Consider the following 17,561-nt stretch of genomic DNA (forward strand, 5'->3'; position numbering starts at 1 on the left):
GACTTCCAGAGGACAGAGCTCACCCTCGCCGCGGAACCCTCGCCCCGACCCGCCGGGCGGCCGTGACAGCACCCTACCTGCGCGGTGGCCCCTGCCGCCACCGGCCGGGGCGCCCGGGGGCCCCCCGCCCAGCATGCGCCCCGCCGGCTCCTCCCGCTCCGCCTCCGCCTTCTCCAGCTCCGCTGCGGCCGGAGGGCTCTGTGCACCGAGGCCCGCGTCCGGGGAAGCTAACGGCCGAGCCGGACGGGAAGTGGGGAGGGGGCTGGCGAGGAAGGGGAGGCTCCTTCCTCCTCCCGGGCTGGACCGGCTGTTTCCTCTCCAGCCTCGGCCCAGGCACGCGCGCGCGCGCACACACACACACACACAAGCTGACGGCTGGAGCGGGCGGGGCGCGCAAGCCCACAGCCTGGGTCACAGACCTCGGTAAGCTGCTTTTTCACTCTCCCTCAGTGTTGGACGAAAATGAGACGGGAAGTGCGGTGGAGACGACGGGTGTTCGGGGAGGGAGAGACGAGGAGGCCCTCCTTGGGGGAGTGATCTACGAGGGTGCCTCCCGGACGTTAATTAGGGAAGTGACCACAGGGTTGATGGAAGATTTGGAGGGAGTGAGAGGGACTCGTTTCGCAAGGGGCAGGGGGCGGGGGGAGAATGAGGGGAGACTGCAGCTCACCCTGAGAAAGAGCGCGGGGCCAGTAGTTCTACATGAAATGAGGATCCAACTGTTTGAATCTTCTGGCAGCACTGGGCTGGCCCCAGATCCGCCTCCCCACGTTGGGCAGCCAGCCCAGGACACAACTGCGATCCGTGCTGAGCTCCTAAGCCAGCCCACTCGCCTCCTCTTGTGTTCATTCAAGGAGGCTCCTGGAGCATCCCTGAGGACGCACCTGCCAGAAGTGGTTCTCGCCCTTAAGGAGCTTCCCCGTCCCCCCATCGGGGAAGATAAACATGCGCTTGTAAAACTAAATAACGACGTACAGCAGAACATGCCAAGAGCCAGAGGTCTGTCGCGAAACACTGCAGAAGTGGGGGGAGAGGCGGTAAGAGGGAGTGTTGTGAAGAAGGGTCAGAAAGGCTCCCTGGAGGAAGGGGAAGGATCGTCCTAGACCTGGAGGAGAGTCAAGGTCGTTCAAAAGATCAGAACCGTGTGAGTGAAAACACCTATGTATGCTTAGAAGTCGGACTATTGTGGGACAGAATGAATGTGAGCGTGAATTTGAAGAATGTGGGGAACCGTTGGATGAGGCTGAAGTAATGTCGGACACCACCAAGCAGGGATCTGAATTCACTGCAGTTTGAGAGATTAGAAAAAGCTCTGTTTAGCTAGTTGACAGAAATGAGAGTCAAGAGGTGACCCGCACTAAATGATGCGGAAATGCCAGAACTGCTTTGGTACACCGCAACGGAATTTCCTAAAGGCTTACGGAGATTGAAATATTAGAATAGATTTATCACGTAAGACCCACTTACTGACTCCAAGGGGGTTCAGAGAACACAGCATTCACTGTGCCTCGGAGAAATAACTTTGTGACCCAGCATGCCTGGTCAACTCTTCCCTGTAGATCAGAAATTACAGTAGAAACTGCACCACTGAAGTGTGGGTCCTTACATGCAGTGAGAATAGTTGGATCCCAGAGTGATCCATTGGAGCCAAATGGTGGCAATGAATCACCCAAGGCAGGGTGGGCATGGTTTCTGTAATGGACAGCAAAGGCAAAGCAGCAACCAGAATAATCTGACCCTCACAAATCTATGGCATTGACCAGTTAGTCATGGCAATCCAGGATGAGATGCTACTGAATTCTTATGTGGTCTGTATGAACAGGAAAGTTCTTGGTCAAGCAAACAAAAGCCTAACTTAAATTACCAAAACAGAGAGACTCCATTGATTCCCAGACCTGAGTCAATTTGCAGACCCAAAACACCTTGAACAAAGCAGATGTTTGTCTCCTCCAAGATTCTGCAACGTTGTCAAAAATATATACTATTACTCTTTCTTCCAGCCTTCCCCAAAGGGACATGTGGCCTTTTACTAGGGTGACTGTGCATTGGGGAAAAGGAAATAATCAGACTTTTCAGGAATTACTGGACACTGGCTCTGAACTGACACTGAATCCAGGACATCCAGAACATCACTGCGGTACTAGTCCAAGCAAGGGCTTGTAGAGGTCAGGTGATCAGTGGAGTTTTAGCTCAGGTCCATCTCATAGTGGTCTCTGAACCCATACTGGGATTATTGCTCCAGTTTTGGAATGCACTGTTAGAATAATTAGAATAATACTCAGCAACTGGCAGAATCCCTACATTGGTTCCATGATCTGTGATATGGGGGTTATTTTGGTAGAAAGAGCCAAGTGGAAGCCTCTACAGCTGCCTCTGCCTTGGATGAGCAAAGTGGTTGTGGTGGCAGTCCTGGAAGTTATCTAGAGGCTCAGCAATACAGACTTCCACTCACCAAAGCCAGTCTGACCATGGCCACCACTGAGGGTCCAGTCTGCCAACAGCAGGACCAACTATGTAGCAGCATTCCCCAGTTAACCAAAGGCAATACTGCCTTCTTAAAGAGACTGCAGAGAGTAATGCCACCATCAAGGACTTGAAAGATGCAGGGGTGGTGATTTCTACCACCTCCCCATTCAACATGCCCATGTGGCCTGTGAAGAAGACAGATGGAGCCTGAAGAATGACAGTGGATCATCATAAACTAAACCAGATGGTGATTCCAATTGCAGCTGCTGTACCAGATGTAGCTTCACTGTTTAAGCAAATTAACACATCCCCTAGTATCTGCTCTGCAGTATTGGTCTGGCAAAATGTTTCTTCTGCATACCTGTTAGTAAAGACCAACCACAGGGCAGCCTTCTTTCAGCTGGCAAAAGCACCAGTACAGTGAAGACTGCCCTCCCTCGAGGATAGGTCAGTTCTCCAGCCCTACATCCTAATTTGGTCAAGCAGGGACTCTAGTGTCTTTCTGTTCTATTAGACCTCACACTGGTCCATGGCACTGATGATGTTATGCTGATTGGACCTAGTGTGCAGGAAAGAGTAGCTCTTCTAGGCTTATTGGTGAGACATTTGTATGTCATGGGGTGGAAAGCAAATCTGACAAAAATTCTAGAGATTTCCTTCTCACTGGGTTTTCAGGAGGTCTGGTAGTATAGGGTATCCATTCTAAGGTGAAGGATAAGGACTTCCCTAGTGGTCCAGTGGTTAAGAATCAGCCTTCCAATGCAGAGGATATGGGTTTGATTCCTGGCTGAGGAACTAAGATCCCACACACCACAGGGCAACTAAGCCCACATGCCACAACTACTGAGTCTGAGCATCACAGCTAGAGAGGAGCCCCTGCGCTGCAACAAAAATCCCAAATTTTTGTTTCAAATGAATAAATATCTTTAAATAAATAAATAAGGTGAAGGGTAAGTTGTTGTATTTAGCCCTTTATATGACCTTGGTGGCTCAGACAGTAAAGAATCTGCCTGCAATGCAGGAGACCTGGGTTTAGTCCCTGGGTCAGGAAGATTCCGCTGGAGAAGGGAATGACTACCTACTCCAGTATTCTTGCCTGGAGAATTCCTCGGACAGAGGAGCCTGACAAGCTACAGTCCATGGGGTCGCAAAGAGTCAGACACGACTGAGCGACTAATACTTTCATAACCAAAAAAGAGACACAACACCTCACGGTCTTCGCTGGGTTTGGGACACAACATGTCCCTCATTTGGGAGTGCTACTCAAGTCCATTTACCAAGTGACCCAAAGAGCTGCTGATTTTGAGTGGGACCAAGAACAAGAGAAGACTCTGCGCCTCATCCAGGTGGCACTGTGAGCTGCTCTCTGCCGGCTGAGCGCGTGATCCAGCAGATCCAACAGTCAGTGGTAGATGCTGACGGAGGCTGGGTCAGACCCCCGCAGGGAGTCACCTCACAGACCCTTGAGGTTACAGAGCAAAGCCCTGCCACCCTCTGAGGATTTTGAGAAACAGCTTTTTACTTACTACTGGGCTAGTTACTAGCAGTAACTAGTTACTAAATCAGTTACTAGTAGTAACTGACCGTTTAACCATGGGCCACCACATCACCATGCAAGCTGAGCTGCTTGCCATGAACTGGGTGCTGCCAGAACCACAGGCATGAGTCCAGGTGTGGGCAGAAGCGCTCCATCATCAAATGGAACTGATACATATGAGACTCAGCTCAAGCAGACCTAGAGGACATGTGTAAGTTACATGAGGAAGTGCCCAAGGCCCCCACCACACTCACCCTCCCGGCCTGCACCTGAGGTCTCAGGGCCAGCTCCCTATGATCAGCTGATCGAGGAAGAGGAGACTTAGGCCTGCCTAATGCTCAGGCATCACCTGAAGGTTGACAGCAGCTGTACTACAGCCCCTTCTGGAACATCCCTGAAGGACAGCGGTGAATGCAAGTCTGCCCAGTTTGCTGAACTTTGAGCAGTCAACCTTGTTGTTCAGTCTGCTTCAAAAGAGAATTGGCCAGAAGCACAAGTATACGCCCGCTTATGGACTGTGACCAACGGTTTGGCTGGATGGTCAGGGATTTAAACAGAACATGACTGGAAAATTGGTGACAAGGCAATCTGAGGAAGAGGTAGGTGGATAGACCTCTCTGAACAGTCAGAAAACTCCAAGAGACTGTGTCCCAGGTGAATGGTCTGATCTCAACAGAAAAAGGCTTGTAATCCTCAAGTGGCTAGGACATTGTTCTTTGGGTACCAGTCAGCCTCCTTCTCCAGCTACACTTGACATTGCCCAATAGGCTGATGAACAAATCAGCCATGGTGGCAGGGCTGGAAGTTATCCAGAGGCTGTATTACAGACTTCCACTCACCAAGGCCAGCCTGACCATGGCCACCAATGGGGGTCCAATCTGCCAGCAGCAAGACCAACGATATGGCAGCATTCCCCAAAGTGATCATCAGTTCAGTTCAGTTGCTCAGTCATGTCTGACTCTTTGTGACCTCATGGACTGCAGCACACCAGGCTTCCCTGTCCTTCACCATCTTTTGGAGTTTGCTCAAACTCATGTCCATCGAGTCGGTGATGCCATCCAACCATCTCATCCTCTGTCATACCCTTCTCTTTCTGCCTTCAATCTTTCCCAGCATCAGGTTTTCTAAGGACTCAGTTCTTTGCATCAAGTGGCCAAAGTATTAGAGTTTCAGCTTCAGCATTAGCCCTTCCATTGAATATTCAGGACTGATTTCCTTTGGATCTCCTTGCAGTCCAAGGGACTCTCAAGAGTCTTCTCCAACACCACAGTTCAAAAGCATCAATTCTTCAGCACTCAGCTTTCTTTATGGCCCAACTCTCACATCCATACATGATTACTGGAAAAACCACAGCTTTGACTAGATGGACCTTTGTTGGCAAAGTGATGTCTCTGCTTTTTAGTATGCTGTCTAGGTTGGTCACAGCTTTTCTTCCAAGGAGCAAGCATCTTTCACTTTCATGGTTTCACTAACCATCTGCAGTGATTTTGGAGCCCAAGAAAATAAAGTCTGTCACTATTTCCATTGTTTTCTCATCTATTTGCCATGAAGTGATGGGCCCAGATGCCATGATCTTAGTTTTTTTTAATGTGATCAACCAGTTTGCTATTTGGTGACAGGTTGATTATGCTAAACCACTCCCATCATGGCAGGGACAGCATTCTGTTCTTACTGGAATTGATAATTACACTGAGTACAGACTTCCCTTTCCTGCACACAGTGCTTCTGCCAAAACTACCATCCAGAGACTCATAGCATGCCTTATCCACTACCATTGCCTCTAATCAAGGAACTTATTTCACAATTGGAATGTGGCAGTGGACTCACACTCACAGAATTCACTAGTCTTACCATGTTCCCTGTCATCCTGAAGCAGCTAGCTGGATAGAGAAATGCAATAGCCTTTTGAAGACTCAGTTACAGCATCAGCTAGATAGCAGTATCTTGCAGAGTTGGGCAAGGTTCTCCAGGAAACTCTCTGTGAAGGCTCTGAATCAGTATCCAATATATGCTGCTGTTTCTCCCATGACCAGATTCATGGGTCCAAGAATCAAGGGATGGAAATGGGAGTGCCATCTCTCACCATTAGCCCTAGTGATCCCCTAGCAAAAGGTTTGCCTTCTGTTCCCACGACCTTATGCTCAGCTGACCTAGTGGTGTTAGTTCCAAAGGGAGGAATGTTTTCATGAAGAAACACAACAATGATTGCATTTAACTGGAAGTTAAGATTTTCACCTGGCAACTTTGGGTGGCTTGTGTCTCTGAATCAACAGCCAAAGAAGGGAGTTAGGGTGTTGGCTGGCATGGTTGATGCTGACTACCAAGGGGACATTGGACTGCCTTTCCGCAGTAGAGGTAAGGAAGCATATACGTCTGGAATATAGGAGATCCCTCAGGGAACCTCTAGTGTTCCCATGCCCTCTGACTAAAGTCCATGGAAAACTATAATAACCTAGTTCAGGGCGGACTACTAATGGCCCAAACCATTTAGGAGTGAAGGTTTGGGTCACCCAAGCAGGTAAATAACCAGGACCAACTGAGGTGCTTCCCAAAGGTAAAGAGAATGATCAGTTGAAGAAGGTAGTTACAAATAGCAGCTCCAACCAGCTAATACAACTAAGAACTTTGTTATGAACATCTCTTCATTCTGTTATGACTATGTATATACATGGATAAGAAAGGGAAAAAAACAAAGATATTTGATATATTATTTTATAATTTACTTTTGTTTTCTTCTCTTCCTTATCCACTTATATATAACATAGGATGTATTAATAACAATTAAATTTACAACACAGGATTTAGGTCCTAGGCATGAAGGAAAAGAGTAAACATCACCAAAGGACTATACATCTTCTTCTGGGGAGAAGGTTAGTGCATTTACAGTTACACCTGGGGCAGCTGTATCATGTTAAGTGGAAGTACTTGTTATTATCTTTATTTGGAGACTATGAATGGCTTAAGGATGACTTCCCTGGTGGTCTGGTGGTTAAGCATCTGTTTGCAATGCAAGGGGGCACTTGTTTGATCTTGGTCCAGGATGATCCCACATGCCTGGGAGCAACTAAGCCCATGTACCACACCTACTGAAGCCACAAGCTGCAATTACTGAAGCCCATTCATGCAGAGCCTATTCTCCAAGATGACAGAATCCACCGCAATGAGAAGCCTGCGACCACAATGAAGACCCACCACAGCTAAAAAATGAAGTAAATAATCTTTTTAGAAAAAGAACGTCTTAAGGAGATGTGTATGGATGCCAAGCCAGCAAGGGGTGGACTGTGCTGTTGGTCTTATATGTCAGCTGGGCCAGGCTAGGGCACCCAGCTGTTTAATCCAACTTTAGTCTAAGTGTTTCTGTAGATGCACTTTTGTAAATGTGGTTATATCTACAGTCAGCTGACTTTAAGTAACGGGGTAAGTGTAAGTAAGTGTTAGTCGCTCAGTGGTGCCTGACTCTTTGCAACCCCATGGACAATAGCCCACTAGGCTTCTCTGTTCATGAGATTTTCCAGGCAAGGATACTGGAGTGGCTTGCCATTTCCTTCTCCAGGAGATCTTCCCAGGGATCGAACCCGGGTCTCCTGCACTGCAGGCAGATTCTCTTTTTTTTTTTTTTTAGGCAGATTCTTTACCGACTGTGCTACAAGGGAAGGCTGTAAGTAAAGGGGATGAACCTTGATAACATGGGTATGCCTCATCCAATCCGTTGACGTCCTGAAGGATAAAAAAGTGAGGCTTTCAGAAGGAGAAAAACTCTCCCTCAAGACTAAAGCCTCAAATCCTGTTTCCAGTCTGTGACCTGCCCTACAGATTTCAGAATTGCCAGAGCTAACAAATGCATTCACCAGTTCCTTAAAATAAATCTCTCTTCTATTATCTATCTTTCCATCTATATCTATCCATCCATACATCCCTGTCCTCCTCCCCTGCCTGCTCCTCCCTTTGGATCTCCTCCTTTGGCTTCTGCTTTCTCCCCATTCATTTGTCTTCCCCAGAATTGCATCCTCAGCCTTCCTTTCCTCTTGAGCATCCTTCACTCTGCATCTGACTATCTCATCTGCTTTTAAGGTTTCAACCACCCTGATATAACTTCAGTTGGTATCTTTCACAGCAACCTCTCTCCCAAACTCAATTCATATTTCCAACCTAGAGGCTCTGCTGGTATCTCAACTGAAGTATCTCCAAAAGGACTCTCACTGCCCTCTCCTTCCCATTCCCCAAACTGCTGCTTTCCCAGCATCAGCTTTGTTCTAAAGGTAGAGCCCTCTCCCCTTGATTCCTCCCCTCAGGATGGAAACCCTGGAGACCATGCTACAGACTCCTGCACCCCCTCCTTTGCGCTCACTCAATCCTGTCCCTTCTAGGTCAGCACTGTCCTTTGTATCCATCCATTCCTCCCCATCCCCAATGCCCCTCATTGTATTTTCAGCTGCTGCCGGAATATCACCACTTGGTCGTCTAAGGAACCATTCAAACCAATGAAGTTCAAAGCTGTTCTCAACTCCCCCTCAATCGTACACTTTCAGCTGTGTTTCCCACCTCACCTGCAGGCCCTGCCATCCCTCTAATCTGCCCAGCACCACAGTTTGGAAGGCACCCCACCTGTGGTTAGGAGCACAGGCTCTGCCCTCAGATACTGTGTGCATATCTAACCCCAGTACTTTTTAGCTGTGAACCCTGGGGTGTTATTTAACTTTGCGAATCTTCAATTTGCTCATCTGCGAAACAGAATTAATGGGGGTGTGTACCACATCAGGCTGTCATGAGAGGGTCTGATATATGGCCTAGGGTGGGGTGTACGCACTGGGTGTTTTAAAGCCCCTGAGATGATTCTAAAGTGCAGTCAGGGTTAAGACCACTGATGTAATGGTAGTAGGATGGACCTGTGGAAGATGCAGAAAGACCAGTTGTGAAGAGACAGCAGTCCAGGTAGGAGATCATGAGCTTTTATAATGAGCACAGAAAGGAGGGGGCCTTGTTCAGGAGATATACTTTAAGAAGCAAAATTATATAAAACTTTGTGACTGGATTCTGAGGCAAGTTGAGAGGAAGGCAGCTAAGGTGACTCCGTATTTTAACTTGGTTGACCAGGCTGAGCAAATGGAGGTGCCATAAAGCTGTGGGTCCCGAATATGTTTGTTCACAGTACTTAGAATTTTTTTTTCCTAATCTTATATCTTAGCTACTTTGTAGAATTATATATCCCTAGCCAATCAAAGATTTGTACACAGGACTATTCTGTCATCAGCTTGATTATTCCAGGAATTCTGCTCTGCAGAATGCCCTTCCCTGGGTAGTTACTGCTTACCCTGGCCAAAAGCGTGATTTCTGGGAGGAGGCAGCGAAGCAACAGCCATCTCATATGAGAGGTCACTGCTGGTGAGAGGCGGTGGAGACAGACACAGGGGTGCTGGCTGATTCTGGCTTGTCCTTTCTCGTCCCAGCTGACAACATCCCCAGGCTCACACATCCCCGAATGCTCCTCTGTGCTCTCACAGGCATAAAGAGGCACTGACCTCCCATAGACCTCCTGTAGCCCAGTGGTAAGGAATCTGCCTGCCCATGCAGGAGACACAAAAGACAGGAAGACACTCTGAGTCAGGAAGATCCCCTGGAGGAGGAAATGTCAACCCACTCCAGTATTCTTGCCTGGGAAATCCCATGGACAGAGGAGCCTGGCGTGCTACAATCCACTGGGTCACAAAGAATCGGACACGACGGAGCACGTGCACACATACACACACACACACACACACACGCACACACTTCTCTATCAACCCCTCCACAGTCCTGTTCTGACAGTCGGACTTGCACAATATCCAAGTTTCCTGCACACCCCAACTCCTTCACCCACGCCAGAGCTGGTTAACAGCCTTTCTCCAGCCACTCTCACAATGGTGTGAGGTCTAATTTCTGTAATAGACTCCTTATTTCAGAGCACTGATGGAAGTTCCACTTCTTCAACTGAACCCTAACTAAGTCAAAAGAAATTTCGCGAGGATACAGTGGGTGTTTCACAGAATTCAAAGGCATAATGAATTGGGTCCTCTAGAGAGATGAGAGCCAGCTTCTGGAAAACCAGCAGAACCCTGGCAATTTCCTGCCTCCCTTCTTTTTCCTGCACATCTACTATTCCTCCCAAGTCTCCAGGTTCATAAGTCAGCCACATGGAAAGTCTGGCCCTCATGGAGCCAGTTCTTTAAAATATATATATATATATACATATATATATATGTATATATATTTTTGGCTGCGGCAGGTCTTAGTTGCAGTGTGTGCGATCTCCAGTTGTGGTCCAGGGACTTAGTTGCTCCATGGCATGTGGGATCTTAGTTCAATCCCTGGTCACGGATTCAACCTGAATCCCCTGCATTGCAAGGCGGATTTTTAACCCCTGGACCACCAGGGAAGTCCCATGGAGCCAGTTCTAAATCTCTACGAATGAGATCCTGACTCATGTCCAAAGTAGGTCAGGAGCCTCTCTTGCTGCCCAGTGTAGACAGGAAGTGGGGTCACATACGAGAACAGGATAAGCACAGTGCCTGCAAAGCACCTCTGAACACAGGGGGAAGGGAGGGGCCACTGTGAGCTGGGCAGCAACCCAGAATGTGTCTACTCTAAATGTTCTGAGAATGCTCAGCACCAAGGACCCTACTGCTTATGAGTAAACAGGTGACACCTTTAGTTTCCCTCTGCTTATTATATCATTTCCATCATAGCTATTTCCCAGTAATGTTTGCCATGGATTTCAGTTCTGGGTATTGAGATATGTATACAGTGTCCTACAGAAAGAATAACTGAGAGCAAATAATGATGAGATCATTGTTCTAGCAAGATTTTTTAATTTAAATTTTTGGAAAATTTTTCCTCATAAATACTACCAAAATCTTCACTAGAGCAGAGATGGAGGGACATCACTATGCCAATGTAATCTAAAGGGATAGCCCAGGATCCTGGCCCCACCAAGATAGGCAGCAGAGGTTCTGTTCTGTTGAAACTACACGTATCTACAGATTGCGCTGACACAGACAATAAGCATTAAATACTACAGGTGTAGTGTTAGTCACTTCAGTCGTGTCCAACTCTTTGCGACCCCATGGACTGTAGCCCGCCAGGCTCCTCTGTCCATGGGATTCTTCAGGCAAGAATACTGGAGTGGGATGCCATTTCCTTCTCCAGGGGATCTTCCCGATACAGGGATTGAACCTGGGTCTCCTGCGTTGCAAGCAGATTCTTTACCATCTGAGCCACAAGAGTAAATTTTATAGCAAAAAAACTAGGATGTCAGAGAGGAAAAATCGTATGACTTTTTTGCCAAAACAGTGAACTTCAAAATATGGGAGTCTTTTAGAAGTTGGCTAATAATAATTAATATTTACTGGGCACTTACTATCAGTCAGACACTCTTCTACACAATTTAAACTTGTTAAATGTATTTCACCTTTGCAACAACCCAATTATCGCACCCATTTTCACCCTAGATAACTGAGGCACAGAAACTTTAGAACTTGCCCAAAGTCACAAGCATAGTGAGTGGCAGAGGGGGGATTTGAACCTGGCAACCTGGCAGAGTAGTCTACTTTGCTAACCATGACGACACACTCTCTCACTAAGCAAAAAGGACATTTGATGCCTCAGAACAAACAATCACTCTCCTTTCATATAGTGAGATTTATATTGAGGTAATAAGTCTTCAGGCTGATGCATTTTCATGCATAGTTTCCCCCCACCCCACGCTTCCCCTAGTTTCACTCCCAGAGGAAACAAGTCAGTGGAGCTAAGTTGTTTAGTTGCTCAATCCGACTCTTTTGTGACCCCATGGACTGTAGCCCACCAGGCTCCTCTGTCCAGAGGATTTCCCAGGCAAAAATACTGGAGTGGGTTGCCATTTCCTTCTCCAAGGGATCTTTCCAACCCAGGGATCAAACTCATGTCTCCTGCATTGGAGGCAGATTCTTTACCACTGAGTCACTAGGGAAACTCAGAGATAAGTTGGGATGTGATAATGTCCTATATAAATAATGTCCCTTTGCATCACTCCTTTTAATTGTAAGCTCTTTGAAGGTAGATGTTATCCTTGTTCTTCACTGGATCTCCTGGCCAGAGACTTATTAAAATGAACGTTCTAAATGTTCTAAACTAGAATGAATGTTTCTAAATCAGAAATCTAAATTTCTGATACTTGGGACTCTGATACTTGACAGGCTAGTGGATTTATTTCTCCAATCTCCTGCAAATTATCTGAGCATGGCAGTGAAGGATAGTCACAAGAATTCCCATCAAGTGCCATAGCTGGAGTTAAATAGGAAATATTCTCATTGAGAACAATAACAAGGCTTAAACAATTCTGGGAAATTTTACTGTCTAAAGGAGATCTTTTCTTAAAAAAAAAAAAAAACACAAAAAAAAAACAACTTGAATGAATTGGAGAAAAGAAATCTATCTTCAAGTCAGGAAATAACATTAGACTACATGAAGTCCCTCATTTGTTAATGCCTGGAAGCAGGAAGTTGGTTCAGTTTCAAATACCATCAGATAAAGGCCATGCCAAAGGATGTTATCATAGTTTTAGGCTAATTATAGAATATAAATAACCTTCCTTTCGCACTGGACATTGTCTGAAAGCTCTAATAGTGAGATAACACATGGGACGTGTGCGCGCTCGTTCTAGACGTGCCATCCTGACCCCTCGCTGTGGCCATCTTCATCTGACAGTGATGGGTGTCCACTAGAGAGCTGGCATTCAGAGTGGGATTGTGTGTCAAATGGCTGCAGCATTCAGAGAGGCTGCCTAATGTTCAGAGAGGCTGCATGAAGATCCATCATCCAGAGTCTTTTTAACCTGTTCTTTTTTTTTTTTTTTTTTTTTTTTTTTTTTTTTTTTTAGTTGGAGGCTAATTACTTCACAACATTTCAGTGGGTTTTGTCATACATTGATATGAATCAGCCATAGATTTACACTTATTCCCCATCCCGATCCCCCCTCCCACCTCCCTCTCCACCCGATTCCTCTGGGTCTTCCCAGTGTACCAGGCCCGAGCACTTGTCTCATGCATCCCACCTGGGCTGGTGATCTGTTTCACCATAGATAGTATACATGCTGTTCTTTGAAACATCCCACCCTCACCTTCTCCCACAGAGTTCAAAAGTCTGTTCTGTATTTCTGTGTCTCTTTTTCTGTTTTGCATATAGGGTTATCGTTACCATCTTTCTAAATTCCATATATATGTGTTAGTATGCTGTAATGTTCTTTATCTTTCTGGCTTACTTCACTCTGTATAAGGGGCTCCAGTTTCATCCATCTCATTAGGACTGGTTCAAATGAATTCCTTTTGACGGCTGAGTAAAATTCCATGGTGTATATGTACCACAGCTTCCTTATCCATTCATCTGCTGATGGGCATCTAGGTTGTTCCATGTCCTGGCTATTATAAACAGTGCTGCGATGAACATTGGGGTGCATGTGTCTCTTTCAGATCTGGTTTCCTCAGTGTGTATGCCCAGAAGTGGTATTGCTGGGTCATATGGCAGTTCTATTTCCAGTTTTTTAAGGAATCTCCACACTGTTTTCCATAGTGGCTGTACTAGTTTGCATTCCCACCAACAGTGTAAGAGGGTTCCCTTTTCTCCACACCCTCTCCAGCATTTATTGCTTGTAGACTTTTGGATAGCAGCCATCCTGACTGGCGTGTAATGGTACCTCATTGTGGTTTTGATTTGCATTTCTCTGATAATGAGTGATGTTGAGCATCTTTTCATGTGTTTGTTAGCCATCTGTATGTCTTCTTTGGAGAAATGTCTGTTTAGTTCTTTGGCCCATTTTTTGATTGGGTCATTTATTTTTCTGGAATTGAGCTGCAGGAGTTGCTTGTATATTTTTGAGATTAATCCTTTGTCTGTTTCTTCATTTGCTATTATTTTCTCCCAATCTGACGGCTGTCTTTTCACCTTACTTATAGTTTCTTTTGTAGTGCAAAAGCTTTTAAGTTTCATTAGATCCCATTTGTTTAGTTTTGCTTTTATTTCCAATATTCTGGGAGGTGGGTCATAGAGGATCTTGCTGTGATTTATGTCTTAGAAAAGTATAACTTTCCAAAACTGAACCAGGAAGAAATAGAAGATCTTAACAGACCCATCACAGGCAAGGAAATCGAAACTGTTCATCAAAATCTTCCAGCAAACAAAAGCCCAGGACCAGATGGCTTCACAGCTGAATTCTACCAAAAATTTAGAGAAGAGCTAACACCTACCTTACTCAAACTCTTCCAGAAAATTGCAGAAGAAGGTAAACTTCCAAACTCATTCTATGAGGCCACCATCACCCTAATTCCAAAACCAGACAAAGATGCCACAAAAAAAGAAAACTACAGGCCAATATCACTGATGAACATAGATGCAAAAATCCTTAACAAAATTCTAGCAAACAGAATCCAACAACATATTAAAAAAATCATACACCACGACCAAGTGGGCTTTATCCCAGGAATGCAAGGATTCTTCAATATCCACAAATCAATCAATGTAATACACCACATTAACAAATTGAAAGATAAAAATCATATGATTATCTCAATAGATGCAGAGAAAGCCTTTGACAAAATTCAACACTCATTTATGATTAAAACTCTCCAAAAAGCAGGAATAGAAGGAACATACCTCAACATAATAAAAGCTATATATGACAAACCCACAGCAAGCATCACCCTCAATGGTGAAAAATTGAAAGCATTTTCCCCTGAAATCAGGAACAAGACAAGGGTGCCCACTCTCACCACTACTGTTCAACATAGTGTTGGAAGTTTTGGCCACAGCAATCAGAGCAGAAAAAGAAGTAAAAGGAATCCAGATAGGAAAAGAAGAAGTGAAACTCTCACTGTTTGCAGATGACATGATCCTCTACATAGAAAACCCTAAAGACTCTACCAGAAAATTACTAGAACTAATCAATGAATATAGTAAAGTTGCAGGATATAAAATTAACACACAGAAATCCCTTGCATTCCTATATACTAACAATGAAAAAACAGAAAGAGAAATTAAGGAAACAATACCATTCACCATTGCAACAAAAAGAATAAAATACTTAGGAGTATATCTACCTAAAGAAACAAAAGACCTATACATAGAAAACTATAAAACACTGATGAAAGAAATCAAAGAGGACACAAACAGATGGAGAAACATACCGTGTTCATGGATTGGAAGAATCAATATTGTCAAAATGGCTATTCTACCCAAAGCAATCTATAGATTCAATGCAATCCCTATCAAGCTACCAACGGTATTTTTCACAGAACTAGACCAAAGAATTTCACAATTTGTATGGAAATACAAAAAACCTCGAATAGCCAAAGCAATCTTGAGAAAGAAGAATGGAACTGGAGGAATCAACCTGCCTGACTTCAGACTCTACTACAAAGCCACAGTCATCAAGACAGTGTGGTACTGGCACAAAGACAGAAATATAGACCAATGGACCAGAATAGAAAGCCCAGAGATAAATCCACGAACCTATGGACACCTTATCTTTGACAAAGGAGGCAAGGATATACAATGGAAAAAAGACAACCTCTTTAACAAGTGGTGCTGGGAAAACTGGTCAACCACTTGCAAAAGAATGAAACTAGAACACTTTCTAACACCATACACAAAAATAAACTCAAAATGGATTAAAGATCTAAATGTAAGACCAGAAACTATAAAACTCCTAGAGGAGAACATAGGCAAAACACTCTCCGACATAAATCATAACCTGTTCTTTAAAAAAAAACCTTTTTATTTTTTGTTGGGGTATAGCAGATTAGCAATGTTGCAATAGTTTCAGGTAAACAGAGAAGAGATTCAGCTATACACCCACGTGTATCCATTCTCCCTGGAACTCCCCTCCCATCCAGGCTGCCCCATGACATTGAACAGAGTTCCATGTGCTCTCCAGTAGGACCTTACTGTTTTTAACCTGTTCTTGCCTCAGGTTCCCACATGAAATGTAGGAAGAACTAACAGAATCTCTCCACTCAGAGATTTATTCACAAGTAAATTCTTCACTGAATGCCCTTCCTCTGGCCGCTCTCTTCTTTGAATAAATAGACTTTGTTCTCCGTTAGAAATTCAGTTACTCAGCCATAAAAGGGAACTGATTTGAGGGGGATGAATCTAGAACCTGTTAAACAGAGTGAACTAAGTCAGAAAGAGAAAAGCAAATATTGTATATTAACACACATATATACATGGAATCTAGAAAAATGGTATTGAGGAACATGTTTGCAAGGCAGGAATAGGGACGCAGACCTAGAAAAGAGACCTGTGGGCCCAGTGGGGGAAGGAGCGGGAGGGGCCAATTGAGAGAGCAGCGCTGAAACATATCGTTTACCGTACGTAAAATAGACAGTGGGAGTTTGCTGCATGATACAGGGCGCTCACACCGATGCTCTGTGACAACCTAGAGGGGGAGGGGGTGGGAGGGAGGCTCAAGAGGGAGGGGACGTATGTACACTTATGGCTGATTCACACTGTTGTACGACAGAAACTGACGCAACTTTGTAGAACAATTATCCTCCATTTAAAAACAAAAATTAAAAAAAAAAGAATACATTTGAATCAGTTCTAATGAGATGGATGAAACTAGAGCCCATTATACAGAGTGAAGTAAGCCAGAAAGATAAACACCAATACAGCATACTAACACATATATACGGGATTTAGAAAGATGGTAATGATAACCTTATATGCAAGACAGAAAAAGAGACACAGATGTATAGAACAGACTTTTGGACTCTATGGGAGAAGGGGAGGGTGGGATGATCTGAGAGAACAGCATTGAAACATGTATATTATCAAGTGTGAAACAGATCGCCAGTCCAGGTTGGATGCATGAGACAAGTGCTCAGGGCTGGTGCGCTGGGATGACCCAGAGGGAGGGGATGGGGAGGAAGGTGGGAGGGGGGTTCAGGATGGGGAACACATGTAAATTCATGGCTGATTCGTGTCAATGTATGGCAAAAACCACTACAATATTGTAAAGCAATTAGCCTCCAACTAATAAAAATAAATGAAAAAATAAATAAATGGAGATTGATCAAATAAAAATAAATAAATAAATAAAATGTTCTTTGGTAACCCCCCCAAAAAAAAAGAAAGAAAGAAATTCAGGATCTTCACCTATTTCAAGTTCCTCCAGGAAAGAGACACTGTCCCCCACTCACTGTCTCTCGCTAGTTTGCTAGTCTGGCCGCTTGGCCTTCCCAGCCGCCACTCCCTCCTAGCAGCTGCCAGCCTGCCCGGGCCTCTTTCGGGCTGACCGTCCCATGTGACAGACATGCCCCATGTCCCACTGCTGTCACGGCCCTCACACACAAGGGACAAGAGGAACCACCACAGTAGCTCATGACAGCCTTACTGTTGCTAGAAAGCTCAGCAGCCCCAAGGCTTCTCTTTCCCGGGTTGTAATCTTCCTGCCAGTGATTAGAACTTTGCCCACCTGCTCTGTAGCATCATGCCTATTCCCTCACAGCTGACTTCCCACACGGTCTGATCAGCATTTCTGGCTCACCTTTCC

At 45.1% G+C, this 17,561-nt stretch overlaps 1 protein-coding gene across 8 annotated transcripts in view; it reads right to left on the minus strand.

Moving 5' to 3' along the window:
* The window catches only part of DISC1 (DISC1 scaffold protein), a 433,479-nt gene that overhangs the window by 381,772 nt on the left and 34,146 nt on the right, over positions 1-17,561 (minus strand). For 3 of the 8 annotated variants that reach the window (XR_006270956.1, XR_006270957.1, XM_043477127.1), the window contains exon 1: positions 78-338. The exons of 1 other annotated variant lie outside the window; for it this stretch is intronic. Coding sequence is in view for 4 of the 7 variants with exons in the window: in XM_043477127.1 (XP_043333062.1) it covers positions 78-135 (58 nt within the window). In the remaining 3 variants the exon portion in view is untranslated. Of the gene's footprint in view, positions 1-77; positions 339-17,561 lie in introns of those variants that run through there. 4 more of the 8 variants (XM_043477125.1, XM_043477126.1, XM_043477122.1 and 1 more) reach the window with 3 other exon arrangements.

This window comes from Cervus canadensis, chromosome 8, assembly GCF_019320065.1.
Source record: "Cervus canadensis isolate Bull #8, Minnesota chromosome 8, ASM1932006v1, whole genome shotgun sequence".
Classification (NCBI taxonomy): Eukaryota; Metazoa; Chordata; class Mammalia; order Artiodactyla; family Cervidae; genus Cervus; species Cervus canadensis.